At 40.1% G+C, this 27624-nt stretch overlaps 1 protein-coding gene across 2 annotated transcripts; it reads right to left on the minus strand.

Moving 5' to 3' along the window:
- Positions 1-509: 509 nt before the first annotated feature.
- Positions 510-27624, minus strand: LOC144677239 (uncharacterized). 2 transcript variants are annotated; one of them, XM_078537425.1, is made up of 4 exons: positions 27512-27572; positions 9008-9091; positions 5662-5796; positions 510-635 (listed from the first exon to the last, which is right to left on the minus strand). In XM_078537425.1, the coding sequence occupies exons 1-4, from the start codon at positions 27555-27557 to the stop codon at positions 550-552; spliced, it is 351 nt and encodes a 116-aa protein (XP_078393551.1). In that variant the 5' UTR covers positions 27558-27572; the 3' UTR covers positions 510-549. The 2 variants fall into 2 exon arrangements, 1 of the variants encoding a protein (XP_078393551.1); XR_013575585.1 differs by lacking the exon at positions 9008-9091 and having other exon boundaries at positions 515-635; positions 27512-27624.

Genomic DNA, 27624 nt, shown 5'->3' on the forward strand with positions numbered 1-27624 from the left:
GGAAGGGGGAGGGGAAGGGAAGGGGGAGGGGAGGGGAAGGGGAAAGGGAGAAGGGGACACCCCAAGGCACATTCTGAAGAGTAGTGGCATTCTCGCCAGTGTCCTGGGCATTACGTATCCTTCTACCAACTTCACATAAAACATTATTTGGCCATGATCAAATTAGTGTTTGCACAACTTTGTTATTTTTCATATATTACAATGGTGATAACATTTCCAAAAGTACTTTATTGCCTGTAGATCACCACCTCAGGCATTCCAAAGTGTAAGGTGCTATACAAAAACGCAAGTATTTTGTTAAATATCGAAGTCTGAAAAAAATTGCAGTTCAATTTTTGAGGGGTGATATCCTATTTTTGAAGTATTGTATGCCTCTTAACCCTGCCAACACAGTCTACTCACGCATTCTGATTAGCTGAGACACTTTGGTTACTGCAGAAAAACTTAGAATATTCATCCTTCATCGCACAAAATTTTACATGACCATTGAATTACTTTTTAAAGCATAATGTCACAAGACTACATAGTAAAACGATAAAATAACTTACATCACCGATAAAAGTATGAAAGTATAATCGAGACTGATTGTAAACAAAATTGTTGTACATTTCCTGCTCCCACATTAGTCTCCCATCCTATGATAGAAACAAAAATTGGTTAAATGTTAATTTGAGAACAAGGACTCGTTGGTTAATTGAAAATTTCCTCTGGATATCTGAAGCTTTGTCACTTTTATAATCTTAAATCCAAGTTAGCATGAATCAAAGATGGTAAATGCTAATAAAGTTGGTATATTTTCTAAAAAAGCAAAATACTGTGGATGCTAGGAACTTGAAATAAACAAAAACTGCTGAAAACACTCAGCAGCATCTGTGGAGAGAAAAACAAGAGTTAATGCTGCAGTTTAATGACCTTTCATCAGAACTAAAACACTAGCTCCATTTCTCTCAACAGATTGTCCCTGACCTACTGCCTGTTTCCAAGACTTATTGTTTTAATGTGGCCATCACTTGGTGCTGCAGACACCCTTCCCCTTCTGCCCTCATTGCAAAATTACTTCAAATTTCTTCAGAAATTTTGCACAAATTAGATAGTTTGTTTAATGTGCATTTGTTTAAATGCAATGGAACAATTCAGTGTACAGTAGAATTAAGACTCACTGGCAATGCCAAGAGAGATGGGCAGGAAGGTTTTTGGTAGGAAATTAGAAACAAAACTGAGCAGAGGCACAGACTGAACACACTAGCACATTTCTGATTTTTTTTGTGTGGGTCACTGGTGGAAGGGAAAAGATACCAAGAAGGAGTGTGCCATGATGACCAAATTATGGGCATGCAGAGAAACGGAGTAGCAAAGTTTGATATTTTGGTTTTTTGCTCCCGCCATTCAGATAGTTTTAAACTCTGAAGTGCATTACTGCAGTACGTGATGGGAACCCTCAGATCCATATTGGCACATGCAGTAGCAAAGAGACTGATGACATTTCATTGTATTGTACACATACAAACCAAACATATCAGTCAACTGCTCAGATGGCTAATATCTCTCATTCATGCACTGAGCAATTGGTAGTACTTACTTTCAAGCAGAGAATGTTTGTCACACAAGAGGCTTATTGGAAATAAATCAATGTTTAAGAGCACAGCACCTAAAGTAGTTTTATACACAACTGAAGAAAGTTTCAGTAATGGCACTGTTGGCACCCATTAGCTTAGATCAGATAAAGTGCAAGTACAAAGGCATTGGTTATTGTTTCGACTCGAAAAGAGTTACAAAGGCATTGGATCTTATTTCATAAGTAAAAAATTGGTTTGAAAATAGTGCTTAAAATGGAGCCGACTTCTTGCCCATACAGGTTTCAGACATTCATGCTCATTTAGCAACATTTGATGCCAACTAAGATTGTGATCTTGATCAATTGAAAATTTTGCAAGTATAAAATAGCATTGATGTTTCTGTGACGGTGATACTGCATGAACCTGGAGGGCAAGCTTACTCTTCATGGAAACATTACCACTGATTTCACCTGTACGACTTGTGGTCTGAAGCAAACGAGAGCCTTCACTTGGGTAGGAAAAAAATAAGGCCAATCCATTGCAAGGTGGAACAAGGTTTAATTTAGCAAATTTTTGGGAGCATGAAAGGTGAAAAATAGCATTCCCCCACAACAATCAATTGCAAACTTCTACTAAGTAGCCAGCATCATGGCTTATATTAGCATGCACACAAAACCTTTTTTCTCCTTTGTGTACAATCTGATTCATTTCTTCTCTGTCCCCACAACAGCTCCAACCTGGGCAACTTTTCAATTTTCACAACAGCTAATTAGGATAAGATTCACCAAAACCAAGAAGAAATGAAGTGACTTTAGAACACTGATTCGAGGAGGAAACTGAATTCCAGGCGGATGGATTGCAGGGTAGAACAAGTGGGTGAAGACAATGAAACCCAGAGACAGACGCAGATAAAACAGAGACCAAAAAATGTAAACAGAGGTACAAAAGGAAGCAAATCAGTACTAAGGTGTTAGAAGGGCTAGAAATAAGATGGCAGAACTGGAAGCATTGGAGCAATAATGAAATATGATGTAATGGGAACTGAAACATGATGAAATGAGTTTAATATTCACAAGTATAGAGTATTCAAGAAATGACAGTGGACAGATAAGGTGATGTGTAGTCAGGGACTCTTTGAAGGTTAAGTGAAGTTGATCCTGTGGGAGGTGGCTAACTACAAAGTGAACTCCTATTTTGAGATAGCACAAATAAAAGGAAAAAAAGCTCAAGCTTACATTTAGGTTATGCTCCAGGTCAGCATGAAAAGAAGCAATTTGCTCCATGGAGAGAAAAGGATACAGGGGAACAGGAACGTCAGTTGCTTTAATGGAAGATGGAAGTAATTCAGAGTTAGCAAATAAACATAATGCATGAACGTTTCATACTCCAGTTTGTCAAGAAAGTCACATGAGACAGTACTCATGTTGACCTGGCATTCACCAATGACGCAGAAAGCTTATAGCAAATTGAAGTCATAGCACCCGAGGGATAACAAGCACTACATAAGCAGGTTTGGAAAAGGCTACGTTTGTTGCCAACATCATGCATGTGCAGTTCTGGTGTTTTACTCCGTTACTACATTGTCGTGCACAATAATGTAAGTGGTCAGGAGCAGAGATACTTAGCAGTTACTGGAGTTGTAGGGCAGTATTTTACAACTTCTGCTTCTTTAACTAGTATTCCCCATCCCTGGCAGCAGGGCAATAAAACCAGGTTTTGCCAGGTCAGAATCAGCTCTGCAATTAAGGTTGCAGACTATATGTTGCATAAACACTGGAAACGTACAGGGAAATATGTGCGGACAACACCATGTCTAAAGCAGCATCTTTAAGTAAATAATTCCTAGTTGCTGCTTCTCCCAGGGTCCCAATGTTAACAATCTGCGCAACATCACTGGCTTACTGCGGTTAAATAAATCAAATGCATACACTCTTCAAGTAATGAGATGGGCGCAGCAAGTGACATCATTGGCTTTCGCGCGAGCATTGACCAGTGTGCATACGCAGAGGGAGTATCGATGGCCATCTTGCATTGGGAAGAGACGTGAGATATCAAAGACCGGGGTCAGAAATAACAATTTAAAATAAGGGAAAAACTAATAAGTGTATGTTATGCATACAGAATAAGTACATCCCCAAACTAATAAACTCAGAAGAAAGAAGCGTTAGCCTAAAAGTAGTGAAGAGGGATAATGACCTCTACAAATCCAGCAGAAAGGAAGGGGTTCATTCAGATAAAGAAAAACAGAATGGTGCTATAAGGGTGCCCAGAAGACCAGAGGTATATTCTGGGGGAAAGCAAAGCAGCAGAGGCTAAAACAGGCTAAACAATTCTCAATGCTAAAGTAAGAGGGCAGTCAGAGTTGAAAATCTGAAAAGATGCAAATTAAGTAAAATACAAAAGAATAAATAAAAATACAAAAGAATGAATACCTAAGTATTCATAAGGGAGGACATGCCCTCCCCAAATAAATAACTTGATTAAAATCAGATTTTGATACAAATAAGATGTAAATCCCAAACAGGCTAGGAGGACTCAAAACAAATCCCTAAAGATTAACGTTTATCCAACACTAATGTGAGGTACTTGGGAGGAGATCCAAGGTGCGATTATGAAATAACTTGACACTAGGGAGGTAGTAGTAGATTGACAAGCTGATACATGTCCATATTTAAAAAAGACAAAACAATTGGTCTTTATTCAATATAGAATGAAAGCATGAAATCAATTATCAGGAGAAAACCAGAGGATTATCTCCAATGTAGTAAACAAGAATCAACAGGGATTCAGAAGGAAAAGCTCCATAGAACCCATAAAAGTCCTGCCTGATCTTTGATTAACTTCCCCAACAATCCAAATGGGTATGGGAAGCCCTACAATGTGGTATATCTTCTAAAAGGCGTTTGACAAAGTTCCACAGAAAGGGCCATTGGCATTAGGGCTTCAGGCTAAATAGCAAAAGAGTTCTGGTGAAGAGTTATATGGACTCGAAACGTTAACTGTGTTCCTCGCCGCAAATGCTGTCAGACCTGCTGAGTTTTTCCAGGTATTTTTGTTTTTGTTTTGAATTTCCAGCATCCGCAGTTTTTTGCTTTTAGCAGAAAAGAGAAATTGGCTGATCAGCGCAAAACAAAAAGCAGTCTTTAGAAGACTCTCAGCACTATGGGGACGGGAAAATAAAGATTAGGGTAATCAAGGTTCAGTGGGGGACTACTATTTCTAGTTTTAATAAATGGATATTCAGAAAATTAAATGTAAGAGTTGTCAAGTTTCCGGGTGATACAATGGGGATGGAAATAGATGAGTCAGCTCAGAAGTTATGGTGGAAAAATGGTGGATGAAATTTAATTCAGATAGGGTGAAGCACTAAGATAAATACACATTCCATGAATATTTAATTATTTATAGAAAGTTAGAGAGATTCCTGGAGTCTTAGTGGATGACTCAATGTTAACATGATCAAATAATACAGCAAAGACAATAGACAGTTTAATTACATGGATAAAATATTAAAAGACATGTCATAGGAAGTCATAAGCAAACTTTATAGGACACTGGTCAGAATGATCCTCATCATTCAGGTCTCGTTAGTGAGAGTCAAGAACTGGATGTAATGCAATGAAGAACCATATGATTGATTCTAGGTATCAAAAGATCGGAATCATGAGGAAAGGCTAAAGGGTTAGGCTTTTCACCGTGGTAATGAGGCATTTAATAATCATAGAGCTTTATAAGATAGTTGAGGAAATGGTATTTCAGAATGTTATTTCAAATAGTGAGAACTGGATAAAGAGAGAGATTCAACTAGTAAAAGGTAAATTTAGGATTGCCATGTAATAATTCTTCACACAGTAATCCATGTATAAAACACAGGATAATAACGTGCCTCTCATGGTTTTTTACAACAAGAGAATAGCTGAATGACCTTCCTTATTCATGTTGGGATCACCTACTTATGAGCAATTTTGATATGCAAACCAAGAGTCATGACTTACTTGGCTGAAGTTCGAGGATATCTAAATTTCTATCACTCATCTGGAAGATATTGAACTCAAATCTCAGGATTAAAAGCTTGTGTGTCAACATGGTTCGCAAATGCCCTTACCTTTATATCGTATACTCGGATGAAGTAAGACCTTTGTGGATTGTCTTTGATAAGGCAGGCAACTCCGCAGCATTTTTTTGTCCAATGAGAACTGCGCTCTGCTGCAAATACTTGAACAACGGCTGATGATAATGTCTGGAAGAAAAAAATAATGTAAAGCCGTGTTTAGCAAGGTAGGAAAATTCTTCTGAAAAATAAGCGAAACAGTAGCTTAAGGATAAAAAACAGGGAGGAGGCTAAGTTAGACAACATCAAATTGAAGTTTAGAACTGTTTGAATTTCAACCCTAAATGCTCTCCCAAACTTTCAGCAAAAAAAAAGCTCTTTCTCTTGATGTCCCTCCTCTCTGGTATCTCTTCCCAGTGACCATTATTCATCCACACACCTTGGTTGAATATTCAAGTACTCAGCCATAGGCCATATCACAGCTTCACCAGTTCTCATCTGATCCCCATGCATTTCCCTTACAGCACGGAATGCTTGATAGAGATAAGTGGGAATCCGGATTAATTTTATCATCCCTAACTCAAGTGCACTGAGTCTGAGTTTATCTACCCCAGTTAAGACCTGTTAACTCAGTACAGATGCTACAATGAGCCTGGACCTTTCCTGGTCAATATGGCTCAGCTCAATTGGAAGGATCAAGAGTTGTTGTTTAGTTAGCAACCAATGTTGCAAGATTTGAGGTCAGTTTAGAGAACTCATTAAAAGTATACACCATAGAACCATTGACCATTGTAAACATTTGGCAAATATTTTCACATACTACCAGAATATTGCAATTGTAAAAGATTATAGTTTTTAAAGTACATCTGATTACTGCTCAAAACTATAAGCAATACTGCATATTGAAATGAACCAGCCTTATCCTGACCTTTTAAATTGAACTATATTCCAACAAAAATACTTCAATAATTTTATACAATCTAAGCATTTTACTTTGCAGGACTACCTCAATCACTTCTTACCTTTATTGTCCTATCGCAAGATAGGTGCTTACCCTAAATAGCTTTCTATAGCATCTCAAAATTGTCAGAAACAATACATCTAATCCTAATTCATACATACATTTGATTTATATTGTAATATTCAACAAGCTGTTCGTAACTGTTCGTCCCTTTACATGTTCGTCCCTACAAACTTTCCTTACCATTTTTTAGTTAGAAAGGGTCACATAAGTTATATGAACCTCTTCTCAACCAGTCCTTTGTACTATTCTGACTTCCCAAACTCATGCCCATTTTCCCACAATTCCACGTTTGAATTTTTCCCAAGTCTGGTTTATACCACAATACTCAACGGCCCTAAAGTCATAATTAACATACCCTATGACTGTTACCCTGACACGATATCCCTCCTCATCCCTGTCTGTGGCCTTGGACACAGTTGGTCACACCATCTACCCGTCACCCCTTCTCCATTGAAGAGCTGAGTGGGACCATTCTTCACCTGGTTCTATCCAGTCAGTCATAGTCAGAGAATCTCTTCCAGTCTCTACATTACTACCTCAAGTCTCCCAAAGTACTCTGAATGGTGTAAACGGGGGGCATTGAGACATGAGTAGGCCAAGGAGAGACAATGCCAAATTCTGCATGTACACTAAAGAATCCCAAGCACTCTCACCGCCACCACCTCACTCTACTACTCCACTGCCTTTGTTATCAGTCAGATTGTCCAATATCTAGCCCTAGCTGACCTGAAAACAATGGGATGATCAAAACCATTGTCTTTGATCCAGAGCTCAACTTCCAACCCATATGTTCTCCATCAGAAAGATTTCCTATTTCCACCTTACAATATTTAATTATTTATAGAAAGTTGAGAGAGATTCCTAGTGGATGACTCAATGCTAACATGTTCAAATAATGCAGCAAAGACAATAGACAGTTTAACTATGTTGAAAAAATATTAGACGACATCATAGAAAATCATAACCAAACTTTATAGGACACAGGTCAGAATAATCCTCACCATCCAAGCCTCGTTAGCGAGACAGTCAAGAACTGGATGTAGTGCAATGAAGAACCACATGATTGATTCTAGGTGTCAAAGATCTGAATCCACCCTGCTGCCGAAATCGTCATCCCATGCTTTGAGATACAACTGTACCAGTGTATAGTCTGACTGGCCTCCCATCTCCCATCCTCCATAAATTGGAAGTGATCCAAGCTCACACCAAGTCTCTTTCACCCATCACGCTTTTGCTTGCTGAACTACAATGACTCCTGGCTAACCAACACTTCTAATTTAAAATTCTCATCCCCATGTTTAAATCTCTTCACAGCTTTGCCCTTCTCTAATGAGCTTAATGATCATCATGAGGAAAAGTCACACAATAAAAAGGTGAACAACTAGCTAAAGATTACTTCATTTTAACTACTTCATAAATTTCATTTTAACTACTTCATAAATTGCAGAGATATAAAATTGGGTTTAAAAAAAAATGTATTTTTGACTTAGGAGCCAAGGCAGCTCAACAAGAAGGCAGGCACCCAATTCTTCCCAGAAAGTAATACATGAGGGGGAAGCAATCAGTATATGATTCATAAAGCATTACAAGCATATACTTTTTCTAGAACATGGTAACACACAATTCAATATTTTGCAGAGGACAGTGTTAGTGTTAACTGCAGAAAGTTACAGTACAAATTATTTATAAACTGAAACAAATAGGACAAAAAAGAAAATGATAGAACCTTGGATTACACTCAAAATTTACCCAATAATATTTACATCACACTAAAAATTACTTCATTTCACAAGTTTAAGTGATCAATGTAATAAAACATAAACCCATATTTCTTTCCTCAAAAATATTAACTTTGTACCTGTTTGCTGATACCCAAGTGAAATGATGAAATTCTGCTGCATATAAGTATTCTCCTATGTTTAAACAGTTTGGTAAAATCAGGGCCTGAAGCTAACATTTTTACAGTTATTTATAGAAGCAATGTGTATTAAATGACAACCTTCGTCGAGAGAGTGATAACTGAAGATAAAATGGAAAGGCTAAGTTGGATATTTGCGCTTAAGAACAGCTGGCATTTTCGGAATAAAAACCCAACCGACTTCCGGTAGACAAGACTACAGATCACTGAAGGAACGGGAGATATGCATTACTGATATCCAATTTGTGCGCACTGGCCCTTTGCCCAGATTCAAGCAGAAATGCTGAGAAAGAATAAATACCCACAAGACTTCCGCACTGCTGCTTCTGCCCGAGTCACCACAGGAAAACCAATACGTATATAAAAACTTTCACAAAGTGTTGCAGTAAAGCTTTAAAGAAACATTAGGTAATCTAAGCACACAGTACGAACATAAACTCAGCCTTGTTGAAATGTACTTAATATAAATCTACCAATGAGATACTGAAGTACACAGCACCAGCTCTGAATAGTTTTTAAGTCATCCTGGAATGTTGTATGATCTGACACAAACAAACAAACAAACAAACATTCTCAATTTCAAACTAAGTATTAATACAAACCACTAAAAGCTTTCAATGATTTATAACACAATTGATGGCTTCTACATATAACAAAAATAATTAAAATTCTGAAGACAGTTGAAAATTAAGATTAAAGAAACAGAGGATTATTCAAACTAGTTTACATACTTCAACCTTTGCTGAAGCAATACCACTGCCAAGAAACATTTGAGATATATGGTTAAGCAAAACTTCAATCCTAGAGAAAACCTTCAGATCCAAGATTAAGAAAGAACCTGCCCTCAGAATGTCCCAAAGGACTCCACAAATAAAAAAAATCTTAGTATAATCACTTAAGCAAATACTATAAGCTAATGTGCACAGGAAGGGCCCACAAACAACCAAATTGTTTTGGTAGTACTTGATACTGAAAGAATAGTGGCCATAATGCAAAGATCTCTCAGGTCACCTTCAAATAGTGCAAAAGCATCTTGCAAGCTCACTTTCAGAAGTAGAGAGCTTTGAGTTAAAATCTCATTGGAAAGATAACATCTGAAAATACAGCTCGCAGTACTGCAAATGAAGCTTCAGCAATAATTTTGCACTCAAGATCTGGAGCGAGGCTTGAATCTACAAATTTTGATTCAGGAGTTCTAATCAATTGTACATTTGACATCTTGAGCCTGATTGTCACCTTCAGTTCAGGTACCATGAGTCAGGCCATTTCCCAACATCACAGCCCTGACTTCTAAAAGTCAGCCCACTCATCCGGTGTTTTGATCTCTAGGTGTTGGGTGCGGGCTAGGGTCAGCCTGCCACCTCCCTAGGCGGGCCAGGGCAGAAGTGGGAATGAAGGTGGGTGAATAGCAAAGCTAACAGATTAGAAGGACCCCCTGTTAACTGGCACTTCAGCCCAGTCTCGCACATAGCTAGTGCCCTCTAATTATAACATAGTTAGGCCCTCTAAGCCCTCAGACAACCCCCACCGCACCCTACCCCCCACCCCCACAATGACCCTTCCATTGCCCCCATGCATCCTTCATACCCACAGTTCCAATATCCACTATGTACAGAATGAATAAGCCATTGGCGGGTCTTTGAAATACTCATGAAACTGACACAATAAACAGTCAGGTTTTGAAAATCTCCTTTGAAAAAAACTGCTCATCTTTAAGTGTCAATCAACCACAGCCATTCATAGTATCAATGAATAAAGCTTTAATTGTCTTATTATTCAAACAAACCGACAACCATTGAAATACCACAAATAACTTACCACAAGCTCAAAGCTGTCAATCAAACACTCCCTTTCAAGCTGTGCAAACAGGTCCTTCCTGAGATGAGTCTATTAGCTATGCTTTGAGTTCAATCAAGCCTTCATAATGAGGCCATCTAGCAACTGTATCAGAAGCAGTTTGAACAGATGGCCAGACTTATTTATCCCCCCAGATGGTCTCACGAATGCTTGGCCGAGCTCCAAGAATGGATAATGGACTTGGCTCAGCAGGGGTCTGTTTATACAGATTAAAAGGGGAGTGCTAGCTTTGTTTGACTGGCAGCTTTGAGGTTCTATTAAGTTATTTTGTAATAAGTTCTTTGATCTGTTTTTTAAATTTCTGTTTATTTGGACAAGATTAAGAGGATTAAAGCTTTATTTATTGATACTATGAATAGCTGTGTTTGAATGGTGCTTTTGAGGTAGTAAGATGAACAGTTTTTCCCCCCATCCCCAAAGGAGATTTTCAAAAAGTGTGTTTCTGTTTATTTTGTCTGTTTCAGGAGCATTTCAAAGGCTCCTCACTTACTATATGACTCACTGATACTGTACATAGTAGATACTGCAAGAGTGGGCATGGAGGATGCTCAGGGTGGCGGTGGGGGGGAGGATGTGGCGGCAGAGGGAATGTGAAGAGGCATTGGCAAGGCCTTTTAAGCTTGCCTGTAAAAAGGTTCCTGACTCTTCAGCAGGTTTCCCCCAAAGATCATGAACTGATTTACCTGGTAGGGTTCCCACAAGCTTCCTGTCATGAAAATATAATTTTCATAATGTTGTTGGGGTTATTGTAAAGTAGAGGTGGGGCGGTGGGCAGGTGTGTGCCTTCATTGAATTAAAGACAGCTGGTCTGAAGGCTTTGATGCATCAGAAGAGAAGCTAGGTTTGAAATGCTAAATAAGTAAACATGGCTGAAGTTTTAATGTGGGGTGCAAAGGAAAATTCGCATTTTTAAGATAAGCCAGGGTAGTTTGAACTTCAAAGGAGAGGGTGAAATGTTACACCTAGCCAGAAGAAGCCAGTGTGCCTATTTTTCCCCAAAGCTTACTGATAAAATTGGTACTATGAAAGATTATTAGAAAGGGACATGTTGAAACAATGAAATTTGCATTCAAAGGGGAAAATATGTATGTAGGAAAGAAGGCTATGTTGGATTTTAGAATGCCACCTTCTTACACAAGTGTGAAAAGCCTCCAGCCTCTATGTATCAAGCTGCTGCCTATGTGACTTGAAGCTAAGAGAATTCACTGTGAATATCCCTGTCCAGGGTATTGGGTGCTTTGCATGGGTCTGTTAAAATCTATTTTGTTTTTATTGTTGCCTTAACGGGGGAGTAACTGGGAGCCAGATTAATTAGGGGAGCTAGGAGTTATCATAGTAGTAATTTGTAGACCTACGTATATGCTTAAAATTATTTCTTTCATTAATAAATTTTTAATTTAGTTTTGTAAAAAGCCTCTAAGACTCGGTAGACTTATTACTACTGAATTCAAGGCATGCATCTTGAAACAAATATACAAATTGCAAAACAATTATGGCAGTTGTTTCAAGTTTCCCTCTGGGATTTGAGCGGTTTAGTATTTACCATTCACTCTGCCATAACACTTCCAAATCCCTCCTGAAAATACCATGGGGGACGAAATTCAAATTTCCCCCAGGGAAAGATGGAGATGGTGGCATAATGGTAATGTCACTGGACTCAGGCTAATGCTCTGGGATCATGGGTTTGAATCGCACCACAGCAGCTGGCAGAATTTGAATTCAGGTAATAAATCTGGGATATAAAGCTAGTCTCAGTAATAGTGACCATGAAACTATTATCGATTGTTGCAAAAACCCATCTGGTTCACTAATGTCCTTTAGGGAAGGAAACCTGCCATCCTTACCTGGTTTGGCCTACATGTGACTCTAGACCCACAGCAATGTGGTTGACTCTTAAATGCCCCCTGAAATAACCTTGCTAGGTCATTTCAAAGGGCAATTAGGGATGGGCAACAAATGCTGGCCTTGCCAGCAACACCCACATACCATGAATAGAAAAACTTTATAATGCGACCCCAATGTCACAGCATCTGCATGTGAGGTCGTGAACCAACACGTTTCCCAACTAGGGGACGATAGCGTGGGTCTGGAATGGAGGGCAAGCTTAAAAATCTGGCTCCACGGGCCTCATTTTACTTATTCCCAAACCAATTCCAGGCAGGGGCAGGAGGGGAATATCTGGCTTATCTTTCTGATTGGCAAGACTACAGATTCAAATAAAATGCAGCTCATGATATTTTAAGTTAAGAACTAATGACCTATGGGGTCTAACGGACCTAATTCCCTCATACCTTGACCAGAAAAATTCACAGAGCAAGTTTGCTCTGCTATGGTTACTTCACCAGGCATGCTCTGGGAATTAATTTTATCTGTGCAAGCAAGAAATTAATACCAGCAGAGAAACAGCACATCTTCTATGAACCAAAACCTATTCCCCACTTTACCCAAAACGTCAGTGAGGTGATGTCACTATATCAAAAGTGCACCTTTTATGTTTGCATGGAATTTTTAAACTTCTATAGTCTTAATAGTTAGTACAGGATTAATGCTGATTTTCTGTCAACTGTCCTTGTATTGCAAAGCAAACATACATTACATTATAGCAGATAAAGGTTAATTATTAACTTTTAGGGTATTGTCTCTGAAGGAAAGTTGTTCTCAGATGTTCATCGGGGTTAAATAGTGGTTATGACGCCAAACTGAGTGGGAATGCAAGTTGTAAGGATGATGTAGGGAGGCTTCAAGGGGAGCGGGACAGGCTAAGTGAATGGGTTAGAACATGGCAGATAGAATATAACGTGCATGAATAACCTCACATTTACTTTGTTAGAAAAAAAACCAAAAGGCAGAGTATTTAATGGAGAGGGGTCGGAAGTGTAGGTGGCCAAAGGGACCTGGACATCTTTGTTCATGAGTAAAAGTTTGCTTGCTGCACCTGCATGCTATCAGGAAGACAAATAGTGCGTTGGCCTTCATTGCAAGGGGACTTGAGTACAGGAGTAAAGATGTAGCGCCTTGGTGAGACCACAACTGGAATACTGTATACAGTTTTGGGCCCCTTAACTAAGGAGGGATATACTTGCCATAGAGGAAGTGCAACAGAGATCCACTAGATTAATCCCTGGGATGGCAGGATTGTCTTATGAGGAGAGATTGAGGAGGCTGGGTTTCTATTTCCTAGAGTTTTGAAGAATCATGGGTGACCTCACTGAAACTTAGAAAATTCTTAAAGAGTGTGGCAGGGTGGATGCAGATGATCCTTCTGGTGAGTCTAAAACCAGGGCACATAATCTCAGGATAAGACTGGAGATGAGGAGGAATTTCTTCAGAGGGTGGCAAATCTTTAGCATTCTCTACCACAGAGGGCTGTGGAAGTTCAATCATTGAACATGTTCTAGACAGAATGGAGACTAATGACATCAAGGGATATGGAGATAGGAAAGTGGTGCTGAGGTAGATGATCAATCTTGATCTAATTGAATGGTGGAGCAGGCTTGACAGGTTGAATGGCCTATTCCTGTTCTTATGTTCCTAATTTAGTTGCAGTTATGAAAAATTAAACTGGAAAGTTTTTCCATTGTCAAAGATTAGTAATCTATTTAACACTGATAAGTGCAATGCAGCATCTGTATAATTTCAAAGGTGGTCCTATGCCAATATGACAGAGGGCAAAGAACCAGTTTCTAACCTAGTATAGCGAGTTTGGCTGCCAACCAAGGCTTAATGATAAGAGTCAAATTGGTGGCCACAGGTCTTCAATAATAAAATTATGTTGCGAGAGCTGCGGTGAGTATTTCAGTGCACAGGCAACAGCCTGAGGATGCAGTGATTATAGCTTTGCATTGATCAGTAAAAGGACCGAGTCAGATTGCACGTACTTCAGTTTAAGTGGTCGTCTTAGATTTTAAAGTTTGCACTGGAGAGAAAATGAGTGGGAATCTACAATTTTATGTGAAGAGACAAGATAAATATATGCCCAACTGTTTCGTACAGTTGAATGTTCACTTAATTGATTTGTCCCAGTATGCTAAGAATGTCTTGACTTTTTTTTTAAACTCACATGCTGGCCTGAGCCATCACTGAGAATGCAGATGTTCATGGTATATTGCTGATGGCACCTACAATTCTTCAGCATGTGAAAGTGATGTCAGCACTCTCCACATATATATCTTGAGCTAAAGTAGCGATGTGACCAGATGGAGGAAGGCTGTGCAATGCAAAAGTCCTTGGTCCATGACTGCACAAAGAGATCTGGCAGAATAGTCTGATGTAATCCTACCAGCTTTCACAAGCCATTAGTACTAATGAAATTTAATCACTTTTTGATTAAGTTTACATTTTGGAAAGTGATTCTATGTTTCTTTTCCTCTAATTAAAGAGTGACAAATATCAATTTAGTATGATTTATAGGAACAGGTGTATTCCATTCATTCAGATCACTGCTGATCTGTATTTTAACTGCCATCTACTTGCAGTAGTTCCATAATCTTTAATAGCCTTATCTAACAAACACCTCTGTTTGAAATTTTCAATTGCTCTAACCTCCACGTTTTATGGAAGAGTTTCCAGGTATTCACAAGCCTTTGATTATTTTTGGTCTCAGATCTAATTTGGGAGAGATCACGTGTCTGAAAAATGAAAGCAGTCTTGTTCCTGCTTTGTAAAAGGAGCCCTTTAATTGAGTCACTAGATCATAAGGGGATTAAAAAATCTCCAGTCAGAATCTTGACTGCATACAAACGTTACGAAGAAACTGCAAAGTTTGGGGATGGAGAGACAAACTGCTTCTGAATAATATAACTAATGTTCAGAAACAGAAAATGCTAGATGCTAGAAATACTCAGTTGATCAGACAACATCTGCGGAGAGAGAAACAGAGTTAACATGTCAGGTCTGTGATCTTTCATCAGAACCAAGGAAAAGTTAGAAATGAAATAGGGTTTAAACATACCAAATGGGAAAGGGTGATAAAAGAACAAAAAAGGTCTGTGATTGAGCAGAAGATGGGGAACGTTAAACAATGAAAGAATGGTGGGGCAGAGCTGGAGGGGTAGTAATGGGACAAGTATAGAAAAAAAATGATGTGCCCAGAGACGTGAACAGCTGAATAACGAACAGCCCGGAAGCAAAGACAGTAAAGCCAATATAATATTCCGGAAATAATAGAGTTCAACAAAAATTGTTGAACTCTATGTTGAGTCCAGAAGGCTGTAATGTACCTAATCAAAAGAGAGAGATGCTGTTCTTTGACCTTGCGTTGAGCTTTATTGGAAGACTGCAGTAGGCCGAGGACAGAGATGTGTGTGAGAATAAGGTGGAGAATTAAAATGCAGGCGCCACAGGAAGCTCAGGGTCATGCTTGGGGACAGAACGTAGGTTCCCCTAAAGAGTCACCCAATCTGCATTTGGTCTCCCCAATTAAAGGAGGCCGCATTGTGAGCAGAGAATACATTATACTAAATTGAAAGGACACGCAAATAACCATTTCACTTGGATGAAGTGTTTGTGGCCTTTTGGATGGCACCTTGAGTTCAACACTTTCAGGCTAATCTGCTCCCCATTTACTTTTCTTTGCATGTTTTGATGAATCTTGTTTTTCTCATTTTTTCTTTTGGATGGCAGCTGTTTGTTATTCTGCCGTCACGCCTCATCTGGACATACCTTTTGTTCCTTTACTTGTCCCATTACTACTCCTCTGGCTTCGCTCCACCAATTCTTTTGTTATTTAATGTCTCTCCCCTTTCACTTTTATCAGAGACCTTCCTTGTTCTTTTTCCCACACTTCCCCATTTAATCAATTTAAAATCTAATTTAACATTTAAACATTTCTAACTTCCCAGTTCTGATGAAAGATCACAGACCTGAAATGTTTACTTTATTTTTCTCACTCTCTCTCTACAGATGCTGCCAGGCCTGCTGAGTATCTCCAGCATTTTCTGTTTTTATTTCAGATTTTCAGCATTTGTAGTATTTTTTGAACTAATATGTTCAGTTGTGCATGGCCAACTGTTATTCAAATCCAGGAAATATTGATGGGGGTGGGGAAGGATGATATCAAAGAAGTTTTAATTATCTGAATTCAAGTTTATTAATTTGGGACTTCCAATTTATTTCAGACTAGTACAGCTTCTACTGTAATAATACAAGAAATGTTGTCTATCTTAAAAGTTACTGTAGTATCTTAGGGGCTTTGATTTGGCCAGGAAGGAATGCTAGTTTAATTTATATTGGATTATGTTATTGATACACTTAACACACTTATTTTACAAGGAGGTCCACTCCCAGATTAAAACTATTTAGAATTAAGAAGTTCCCCAAGGAAACAGCCATCAAACTATGGTATTTATGCATATTACTGTGGCTTTGAGACAATAGGGTAAGCTGCAGGGCAAACAGCAAATGGTCATATCCTCAAGGAAAGTCTTCAACCAACAACTTAGATGGTCTCCTTGCATTTCAAATTAACATGGGAATACCCATCTTGGGTTAATGACATTATATAAAAAATAAGGACTGTTTGTAAAATGAAAATATGAGGCAGACAGACATATAGAGCTCCATCTTGGAAGGGATTCCAGGTTGCTGTCTGAACATGTGTAGCCTGTGACAGGAAATCTAGGAGACAGCTGGTTTAGGGATGTTGTAATTGGATTCCAAAAAGTGCTGAAATTACATTGCACAAGGAGCGTCACCCATGGTCTGCTCAGCTCTCCTCTCTCTAAACTAGTTTTCTTTGCTTCAGTTCTGTAAACCAGATGGATTACACCCCAGAGTTCTGAAGGAGATATCTGAAGAGATAGTGGAGGCGTTAGTGGTGATCTTTCAGGAATCACTGGAGTCAGGGAGGTTCCCAGAGGACTGGAAAATCGCTCATGTACCCCCTGTTTAAGAAGGGAGTGAGGCAAAAGACAGGAAATTACAGGCCGATTAGCCTGACCTTGGTCATTGGTAAGATTTTAGAGTCCATTATTAAGGATGAGATTTCAGAATACTTGGAAGTGCATGGTAAAATAGGGCAAAGTCAGCATGGTTTCATCAAGGGGAGGTCATGCCTGACAAATCTGTTAGAATTCTTTGAGGAGGTAACGAGTAGGTTAGACAAAGGAGAGCCAATGGATGTTATCTACTTGGACTTCCAGAAGGCCTTTGACAAGATGCCGCACAGGAGGCTGCTCAGTAAGATAAGAGCCCATGGTGTTAGAGGCAAGGTACTAGCATGGATAGAAGATTGGCTGTCTGGCAGGAGGCAGAGAGTGGGGATAAGGGGGTCCTTCTCAGGATGGCGGCCGGTGACTAGTGGAGTTCCGCAGGGGTCAGTGTTGGGACAACTTTTCACTTTATACATTAATGATCTAGATGAAGGAACTGAGGGCATCCTGGCTAAGTTTGCAGATGATACAAAGATAGGTGGAGGGACAGGTAGTATTGAGGAGGCGGGGAGGCTGAAGAAGGATTTGGACAGATTAGGAGAATGGGCAAAGAAGTGGCAGATGGAATACAACGTGGGGAAGTGTGATGTCATGCACTTTGGTAGGAAGAATAGAGGCATAGACTATTTTCTAAATGGGGAGAGAATTCAGAAATCTGGAGTGCAAAGGGACTTGGGAGTCCTAGTCCAGGATTCTCTTAAGGTTAACTTGCAGGTTGAGTCGGTAGTTAGGAAGGCAAATGCAATGTTGGCATTTATTTCGAGAGGACTAGAATATAAAAGCAGGGATGTGCTGCTGAGGCTTTATAAAGCTCTGGTCAGACCACATTTAGAATATTGAGAGCAATTTTGGGCCCTGTATCTCAGGAAGGATGTTCTGGCCCTGGAGAGGGTACAGAGGAGGTTCACGAGAACGATCCCAGGAATGAAAGGCTTAACATGTTAGGAACATTTGAGAACTCTGGGTCTATACTCGATGAAGTTTAGAAGGATGAGGGGGGATCTGATTGAAACTTACAGAATACTGAAAGGCCTGGATAGAGTGGACGTGGGGAAGATGTTTCCATTAGTAGGAGAGACTAGGACCCGAGGGCACAGCCTCAGAGTAAAGGGAAGACCTTTTAGAACAGAGATGAGGAGAAACTTCTTCAGCCAGAGAGTGGTGAATCTATGGAATTCATTGCCACAGAAGGCTGTGGAGGCCAGGTCATTGAGTGTATTTAAGACCAAGATAGATAGGTTCTTGATTGGTATGGGGATCAAAGGTTACGGGGAGAAGGCAGGAGAATGGGGTTGAGAAACTTATCAGCCATGATTGAATGGCAGAGCAGACTCGATGGGCCGAATGGCCTAATTTCTGCTCGTATGTCTTTTGGTCTTCTCCATGTGATTTTCCATTCTTCAGGTGATTGAACAGCATCCTCCTTTTTCTTCCTTTTGGTCTTTTTCCTTCCATTAGTCTAATACCACTTTCAAAATTCCATTCTCTCCCAACACACATCTAATTTGCCTTTTCCTGTTTTTTTCTAGTACATTGAGAACACCATTAGTTTATTTATCTGCTTTTTTCCATGCATCTCTAAACTCACATCTCAAAAGCTCTTTGGAAAACTGACCACCTCTTCACTTAGCAAGCATATTTCAGCACCACTCCATATCAAATGCTTCAGTTGTCTATTCAAATCGTCCAGTCAGCATTATCTTCCTTTCATTAATGCAACTCTTCCCATTGTAATTCTAGCTGTCACCTCCTTTACGCACCTGGCATCAATCATTACATTTCTCAGATCAAACTGTACATTTATTAAAACTCAATTTCACCTGCACTCCAAATACCTTCAGAATTTTGGTCTTACCCACATTGATGATCATTTCATTATCCATTGTTGTGGCATTCAGGCTAACAAGAACTGCTGCTCATTCATTCTACTTTCTCCATACATTGCTTCTGCATGTTTGTTAAAACAAGTAGTACAGATACCAAGCTCCCATATACAAAGCCTTTAATCAAGTTTCTCTCTCCAATCCACAGATAAAAAAGCTGCACTTATAAAGTGCCCATCACAACCACAGGGCACCCCAAAGCACTTTTCAGTCAATTATGTACTTTTGAAGTGTACTGTAGGAAATGCAGCAGCAATTTTGTGCACAGCAAACTCTCACAAAACAGCAATGTGATAATAACCAGATAACTTGTTTTTGTCACGTTGAGGGATAAATATTGATTAGAACAACAGGGTGAACTCCATGCACTTCTTGGAAATACTGCCATGGGATCTTCTATGCCCACTTGACAGGTCTTGGTTTAAAATCTCATCTGAAAGATGGTGCCTCCAGCTGTGCAGCACTCCCTCAGTACTACACTAGAGCGTCAGCTTTGATCATCATGCTCAAGTCCTGGCGTGGGACTTGAACCCACTATCTTGACTCAGAGGCAGGAATGTTGTCAAACTCATTAGTTTGAACCAGTTCACTCTATCAAAGGCCATTTCAAAATCAAGAGGTGTACACTTGTTTAAGTTATGTTCTACAATCCTCTCTCATAGAACGATTATTCATGGGTGCATTTTGCTGGAAAACTGTATTTTTGTTAATTTGTGTTCCAAGTAAAATAAGCTACAGATTGTTGGTTTACAAATACACTGTGTGTCTCATTTCACTACTTTACAATCTACCTTCCAAAGACAAGACAACACACGCATCAGAAATTCAAATTCAAATCCACAGTATCCATTACATACGAGGGGTTTACTGTTACAATTTATACTCTTCTGCTGGGAATATTTTAATCTATGCTGAGCATGCACTGATCTGTTCCTATGGGCTCCCATTCTTCATAACAGAAAGATGAATGTGGTAGTCAGAGGCAATCATCACAGTGCCAGGGCGTAACTGGAGTGTTTCCTCAGGAAAGCATCATTAATCCAACCACCTTCAGCTGCATCAATGATCTTTCCTCCATCCAAGATCAGGTGTGATGCTGACGAAACATATACCACCCTGTAGCAGAATCTGAACAATATCCAGGTTTGAGCTGACAAGTGTCAGGTATCACAAAGATACACTCGATACGCTCGACAAAGCTCACTTCAGAGGAAACCCAGCTATCTACCCATGACCTTTAGCAGCACTACAAGTTTTGTTCATTTTATTTCAACCAAAGATCAAGATTTATCCCAATTTAAGAATTCTATTAGTACAATAGACACTCATTCTAACTATTAAGTGTCAATATAAAATTGCTCAAACGAAATCTATAGTAAAGCCGATATGACATAATATTCCAAGCATAATGGAGTAAAGTATACCAATACTGCATTGATATTGGTATTTCAAGGTTCCAGGTTCAAGTCCTACTCCAGGACTTGAGCACAAAAATCAAAGCAGACATTTCCAGTGTAGTACTAAGGGTAAGGAAGTGCTACACTGTCAGAAGTGACATCTTTTGGATGAGATGTTAAACAAAGGCCCCATCTACCCTAAGATAAAAGCAAAATACTGCGGATGCTGGAAATCTGAAACAAAAACAAAAATAGTTGGAAAAACTCAGTAGGTCTGACAGCACCTGTGGAGAGGAAGACAGAGTTAACGTTTCAAGTCCGAATGAAGTTCTGATGAAGAGTCATTCGGACTCGAAACGTTAACTCTGTCTTCCTCTCCACAGATGCTGTCAGACCTGCTGAGTTTTTCCAACTATTTTTGTTTTTGCCCCATCTACCCTCCCAGGTAGATGTAAAATAACCCATGGAACTATTTTGAAATGTAGAGAAGTTATCTGTGGTGCCTTGGCCATTATTTATCCTTCAATCACAGAATTTTAATGGCACAGGAGGCCATTCGGCCATCGTGTCTGCACTGGCTCTCCAAATGAGCATAATGACCTAGTGCCATTGTCCTGCATTTTCCCCATACCCTTGCACATTATTTGAATAGAAACAATCATCTAATGCCCGCTTGAATGCCTTGATTGAACATGCCTCCACCACACTTCTAGGCAGTGCATTCCAGAACCAAACCACTGGGTGAAAAAGTTTTTTCTCACGTCACATTTGCTTCTTTTGCAAATCACTTTAAATCTGTGCCGTCTCGTTCTTGATCCTTTTACGAGCATGCACAACTTATCTACTCTGTCCAGCCCTCTCATGATTTTGAATATCTCTATCAAATCTCCTCCGCCTTCTTCCCTCCAAGAAAAGTCCCAAACTCTACAATCTATCCTCATAGCTGAAGTTTCTCATCCTTGGAACTGTTCTTGTAAACCTCTTCTGCACTCTCTCGAATGTGTTCACATCCTTCCTATAATGTGGCGACCAGGACTATACACATTTCAGCTGAGGTCTAACGAGCAACTTATATAAATTCAGCATAACCTCCCTGCGCTTGTACTCTATGCCCCTATTAATAAAGCCCAGATGCTATATGCTTTATTATCTGCTCTTTCCACTTGTCCTGCCACCTTCTATGCACATATACAGTTTAAAACAGCAAGAGGAGAGCCAGGATTTTTACAGTTTAAAACAGCAAGAGGAGAGCAGGGAGCACACGGACAGCGGACCTGCGTGAGAAGCGCAGCAGCAGGATATAAAAGCCGGCCGCAGAGAGCACGTTCATCCTGTTTCTACCTGTGTTTCTACCTGCCAGAGTGTGGAATCACAGGAAATCAAATAGGTGATTGGTGGGTATCTCTTCCGTGACTCTTTTGATTGGCCAAGTGGTTTAAATCAGGAGACGTTATTACAGCTGAAGAGTACAGTTAAGAAATTCATTTTAAAAATATTTAACATCCAAATTAATCAAATAGAATAGAGATGGCTGGGCAGGCGATGTGTTGCAGCTGTAGCACGTGGGAGCCAGTGCGATCTATGGTGACCACGTCTGCAGCAAGTGTTGGCTGCTCAAAGAACTTCATCTCAGAGTTGTTAAGCTGGAGTCCGAGCTGCAGACACTGCAACACATCAGGGGGAGGGAGAGTTACCTGGACACCGTTTCAGGAGGCAGTCACACCCCTTAGATTACTTACATCAAATTTGATCCGTGGTCAGGGACAGGAAGGTGTGACTACGAGTGAGGCAGGTATGGGGATCCAGAATTTAGCTTTGGAGGAGTCTCAGCCGGTACCGTTGTCAATAGGTATGAGGTGCTTGCTCCCAGTGTGGATGAGGGCACAAACTGCAGGGAGGATGAGCGAACTGACCACAGTACAGAGTGATACAGAGCGCCATTCAAGCGGGGAGAGAAAAAAATGTAGTAGTAATAGGGGACAGCATAGTTAGGGGAATAGATACTGTTCTCTGCAGCAAAGACAGAGTCTCAAAGGCTGTGTTGCCTACCTGGTGCCAAGGTTAAGGACATCTCTTCTGGGCTGGAGAGAGACTTGGAGTGGGAGGGGAAGGAACCAGTTGTCATGGACCACATAGGTACCAACGACATAGGGAGGACGGAAAGAGGGTTGCTGAGGGACAAGCAGCTCGGGACTAAATTAAAAAACGGAACCACAAAGGTAATAATCTCCGGATTACTACCTGAGCCACATGCAAATTGGTGTAGGGTAAATAAGATTAGAGAGGTAAGTGCATGGCTCAAAGATTGGTGAGGGAGGAATGGGTTCCGATTCATGGGGCACTGGCACCAGTACTGGGGAAGGAGAGAGCTGTTCCATTGGGAGGGGCTTCATTTAAACCATGCTGAGACCAGTGTCCTGGCAAATCATATAACTAGGGTTGTCGATAGGACTTGGAACTAATTAGTGGTGGTTGGGGGTGGGGGGTTCAATTGAAGGGAAGTTTAAAAAAATCAAAAAGAAAGAGAGCAGAGGTGCAGGGTAGTGAAGAGGTGAATGATAATCAAAGTGTGACAGGAAGGGGCAGAAAATAGCAGAAGAGTGCAGCAGAAATTAGAACCAGAATGTGTAATAATGGTCACAAGTCAAAGCTTAATGCTGTTTATCTGTATGCATGCAGCATTTGTAACAAGATATATGAGTGAACTGCACAAATAGAAATATATGGATATGACTGGATAGCTATTACAGAGATGTGGTTGTAGGGTGACCAACATTGGGATACTCAATACTCAAGGGTATTCAACGTTCTGGAAAAATAGGCAAAAAAGGAAAAGGAGGTGAGGTAGCTTTGTTAATAAAGGAAGGTATCACTGTGGTGGTGAGTAGTGATATAGGTGGCATAGATCGGGATGTGGAATCAGTTTGGGTAGAAATAAGGCACAGCAAGGGGAAGAAGCCCCCCGAAGAACTGCCTCACTATAGGACAAAGTATAAATTGGGAAATAATGGAGGCGTGCAAGAAGGGTGATACAATTGTCATGGGTGATTTTAATCTGCAAGTTGACTTGGACAAATCAGATTGGCAGGGGTAACATGAAAGACGAATTTGTAGAGTGCATCAGTTCTTAGAGCAATACAGTGCAGAACCTACCCGGGAAGAGTCTATTTTGGATCTAGTAATGTGTAACAAGGTAATATTAATAAGAGATCTTGTAGTTAAGGAACCTCTAGGGGATAGTGATCACAAAATAGTAGAATTTCAATTTCAGTTTGAGGGCGAGCAACTCAGGTCTCAAACCAGTACCCTCAACTTAAATAAGGGCAATTACAGTGGTATGAAGAAAGAGTTGTCTAAAGTGGGCTGGGAAAATAGACTAAGGGGAAGGTTAGCGGATGAGCAGTGGCAGACATTTAAGCAGGTATTTCAATACGTTCAGCAAAAATTTATCTCGGTCAAAAAGAAAGACTCGATGAGAAGGATGTATACCACCTGTGGTTAAAAAAAAGGCTGTCAAGGAGAGTATCCAATCAAAAGCTAAGGCATACAAAGCAGCAAAAACTAGTGGTAGGCCAGAGGATTGGGAATTTTTTTTTTAAGGAACCAGCAGCAGATGACTAAAAAGCTAATAGAAGAAGAAAATTGATTATGAAAGTAAATTGGCAAGAAATATAAAAACAAACAGCAAGAGCTTCTACGGGTATATAAAAGGAAAAGGAGTAGCTAAAGTGAGTGCGGTACCGACGGAGGGTGCAACTGGAGAACTGATAACTGGGAACAGGGAAATGGCACACAGTTTAAACCAATATTTTGCATTGGTCTTCACAGAGGACACTATAAACCTTCCAAAGATATCAGATAAGCAAGGAGCTAATGGGAGGAAAGATCTTGTAACAGTCTCTATCACGAGGGACAAAGTATTTGACAAGCTAATGGGACCAAAGAACAAGTCGCCAGGACCTGATAGCCTGTATCCAAGGGTTTTAAAGGAAGTGGCTGCAGAGATAGTTGGAGGCATTGGTCGAAATATTCCAGAACTCACTGGATTCTGGGAGGGTTCCAGCAGAGTGAAAAACTGCTAATGTAATGCCCCTGTTCAAGAAGGGAGGGAGACAAAAAACAGGAAACTATAGGTCAGTTAGCCTAACATATGTTGTTGGAAAAATGCTAGAGTCCATTATTAAGGAAGAAATAGCAGGACATTTAGAAAAGCTTAACACAATCAAAAAGAGAACATGGTTTTGTGAAAGGGTAATCATGTTTGACAAATTTGCTAGAGTTCTTTGAGAATATAACAAATATAGTTGATAAAGGGGGACCGGTAGATGTAGCGTATTTGGATTTCCAGAAGGCATTTGATAAGGTGCCACATAAAAGGTTATTGCACAAGATAGGAGCTCACGGTATTGGGGTAATGTATTAGCATGTATTAAGGTTTGGTCAACACACAGAAGACGGTCAGGATTAATGGGTCTTTTTCAGGTTGGAAAGGTGTAACCAGTGGATCAGTCCTAGGGCCTCAATTATTTACTATCTATATTAATGACTTGGAGGAGGGGGCAGAATATAATGTATCCAAATTTGCTGACCTACAAATTTAGGTGGGAGGGCACGTTGTGATGAGGACATAAGGAATCTGCAAGGGGATATAGACAGGTTGAGTGAGTGGGCAAAATCTTGGCAGATGAAGTTTAATGTAGGCAAGTGTGAGGTCATGCACTTTGGTGGGAAGAATCAAAAGACAGACAATTATTTAAATAGAGAGGCTCTCCAAAAAAGTGCAGCACAGAGATCTGGGTGTTCTCGTGCATGAAACAAAAAGTTAACATGCAGGTGCAGCAAGTAATTAAGAATGCAAATGAAATTTTGGCCTGTACGGCTAGGGGGTTGGAGTTTAAAAATAGGGAAGTCTTGTTACAACTGTACAGGGTGTTGGTGAGGCCACACCTGGAGTATACAATTTTGGTCCCTGTATTTAAGAAAGGATATGCTGACATTGGAGGCAGGTCAAAAGAGATTCACTAGGTTGATTCCTGGGATGAAGAGATTGACTTATCAAGAATGGCTAAACAGATTAGGCCTTTATTCATTAGAGTTTAGACAAATGAGGGGTGATCTTATTGAAACATGCAAGATTCTGAGGGGGCTTGACAGGGTAGGCATTGAGAAGATGTTTCCATTAGTGGGGGAATCTCAAACTAGGGGACAGTTACAGGATAAGGGGGCACTCATTTAAAACTGAGATGCAAAGGAATTTCTTCTCTGAGGAGGGTAGTGAAGGTCTGGAATTCTCTACGCCAGATAGTTCTGGAGGCTAGATCACTGAAAATATTTAAAGAGGCGGTAAACAGATTTTTGAAATAATCGGGGAGCTGAGGGTTATGGAAAGAGGAATTGAGGCCTGGGCCAGATCAGTCATGATCTTATTGAATGGCAGGTGCAGGCTTGAGGGGCTGAATGGCCTACTCCTGCTCCTACTTTTTACATTATGTTCACCCAAGTCTTTCTGCTCCTGCACCCCCTTCAAAATTCCACCCCTTATTTTATATTGTCGGTCCATGTTCTTCCTACCAAAATGTATCACCTCACACTTCTCCACATTGAACTTCATCTGCCACCTATCTGCCCACTCCACCAACTTGTCCTCTTGAAGTTCCACACCATCCTCCTTGCTGTTCACAACACTCCCAAGCTTCCTATCATCCGCAAACTTTGACATTGTCCCCTGCACACGAAGATCTAGATCAATAATATATATCAGGAAAAGCAAGGGTCCCAATACCAACCCCTGGGGAACTCCACTACAAATCTTCCTCCAGCCCGAAAAATATTCATTGACCATTACTCTGCGTCCTATTTTTCAGCCAATTTTGTATCCCTATTGCTACTGTCCCTTTTATTCCAGGAGCAATAACTTTTCTCGCAAGTCTGTTCTGGGGCACTGTGTCAAATGCCTTTTGAAAGTCCATGTACACCACATCAACAGCATTACCTTCATCGACCTTTTCTGTTACCTCTTCAAAAAAAAAACTCCAGCAAGTTAGGTAAACACTATTTTCCCTTTAGAAATCCACGCTGGCTCTTCCTTATCAACCCATATTTTTCCATTCTATCCTGAATAATTGTTTCTAGAATCTTGCCCACCAGTGAAGTTAAACTGACTGGTCTGTAATTGCTGGGCTTATCCTTTTTTGAACAAGGACGTAATGTCTTAAATTCTCCAGTCCTTTGGCACCTCCCGAGTCTAGGGAAGATTGAAAGATTATGGCTCATGCCCCTGCAATTTCTACTCTCACTTCCTTCAATATCTTTGGATGCATCTCATCTGGTCCCGATGCCTTGTCAACTTTAAGTACTGGCAGTCTGTTCAACACTTTCGCCGTGTCAGCTTTGAACCCTTCTAGCGAAAAGGGTTTCCTTGTCTGTCACCATGACCTGGGTAGCATCTACCTCTTTGATAGAAACGGTTACAAAGTATTAATTTAATACCTCAGCCATGGTCCCTTCGTCCATGTGTAAATTCCCTTTTAGGTCCCTGATCGCTCTACTCCTTTTACCACCCTTTTACTATTTCTAATGTCTATAGAAGACTTTGGGATTCCCCTTTATGTTGGCTGCCAGTCTTTTCTCATAATCCCTCTTTGCTTCTCTAATATGCTTTTTCACCTCCCCTCTGAATCTTCTGTATTCCTCTTGGTTCTCAATTGTATTTTCTACCTGACAGCTGTCATAAGCGCACTTTTCTTCTTTATCTTAACATCAATCTCCTTTTTCATCCAGAGAGCTCTGGATTTGTTTGCCCTGCCTTTCCCTTTCAATGGAATATAACTTGACTGTGCCCAAACCAATTTTTTTTTTAAAAAGGTAGCCCATTGTTCAGTTTCAGATTTTCCTACCAATTTTTCGTTCCAGTCTATCTGGCCCAGATCCATTCTTGCCCATCGAAGTCGGCTCTCGTCCAGTTAATTATTCTTACTCTGGATTGCCCATCGTCCTTTTATTATCTTCC

This window comes from Cetorhinus maximus, unplaced genomic scaffold (genome assembly GCF_964194155.1).
Source record: "Cetorhinus maximus unplaced genomic scaffold, sCetMax3.hap1.1 HAP1_SCAFFOLD_2340, whole genome shotgun sequence".
Lineage (NCBI taxonomy): Eukaryota > Metazoa > Chordata > Chondrichthyes > Lamniformes > Cetorhinidae > Cetorhinus > Cetorhinus maximus.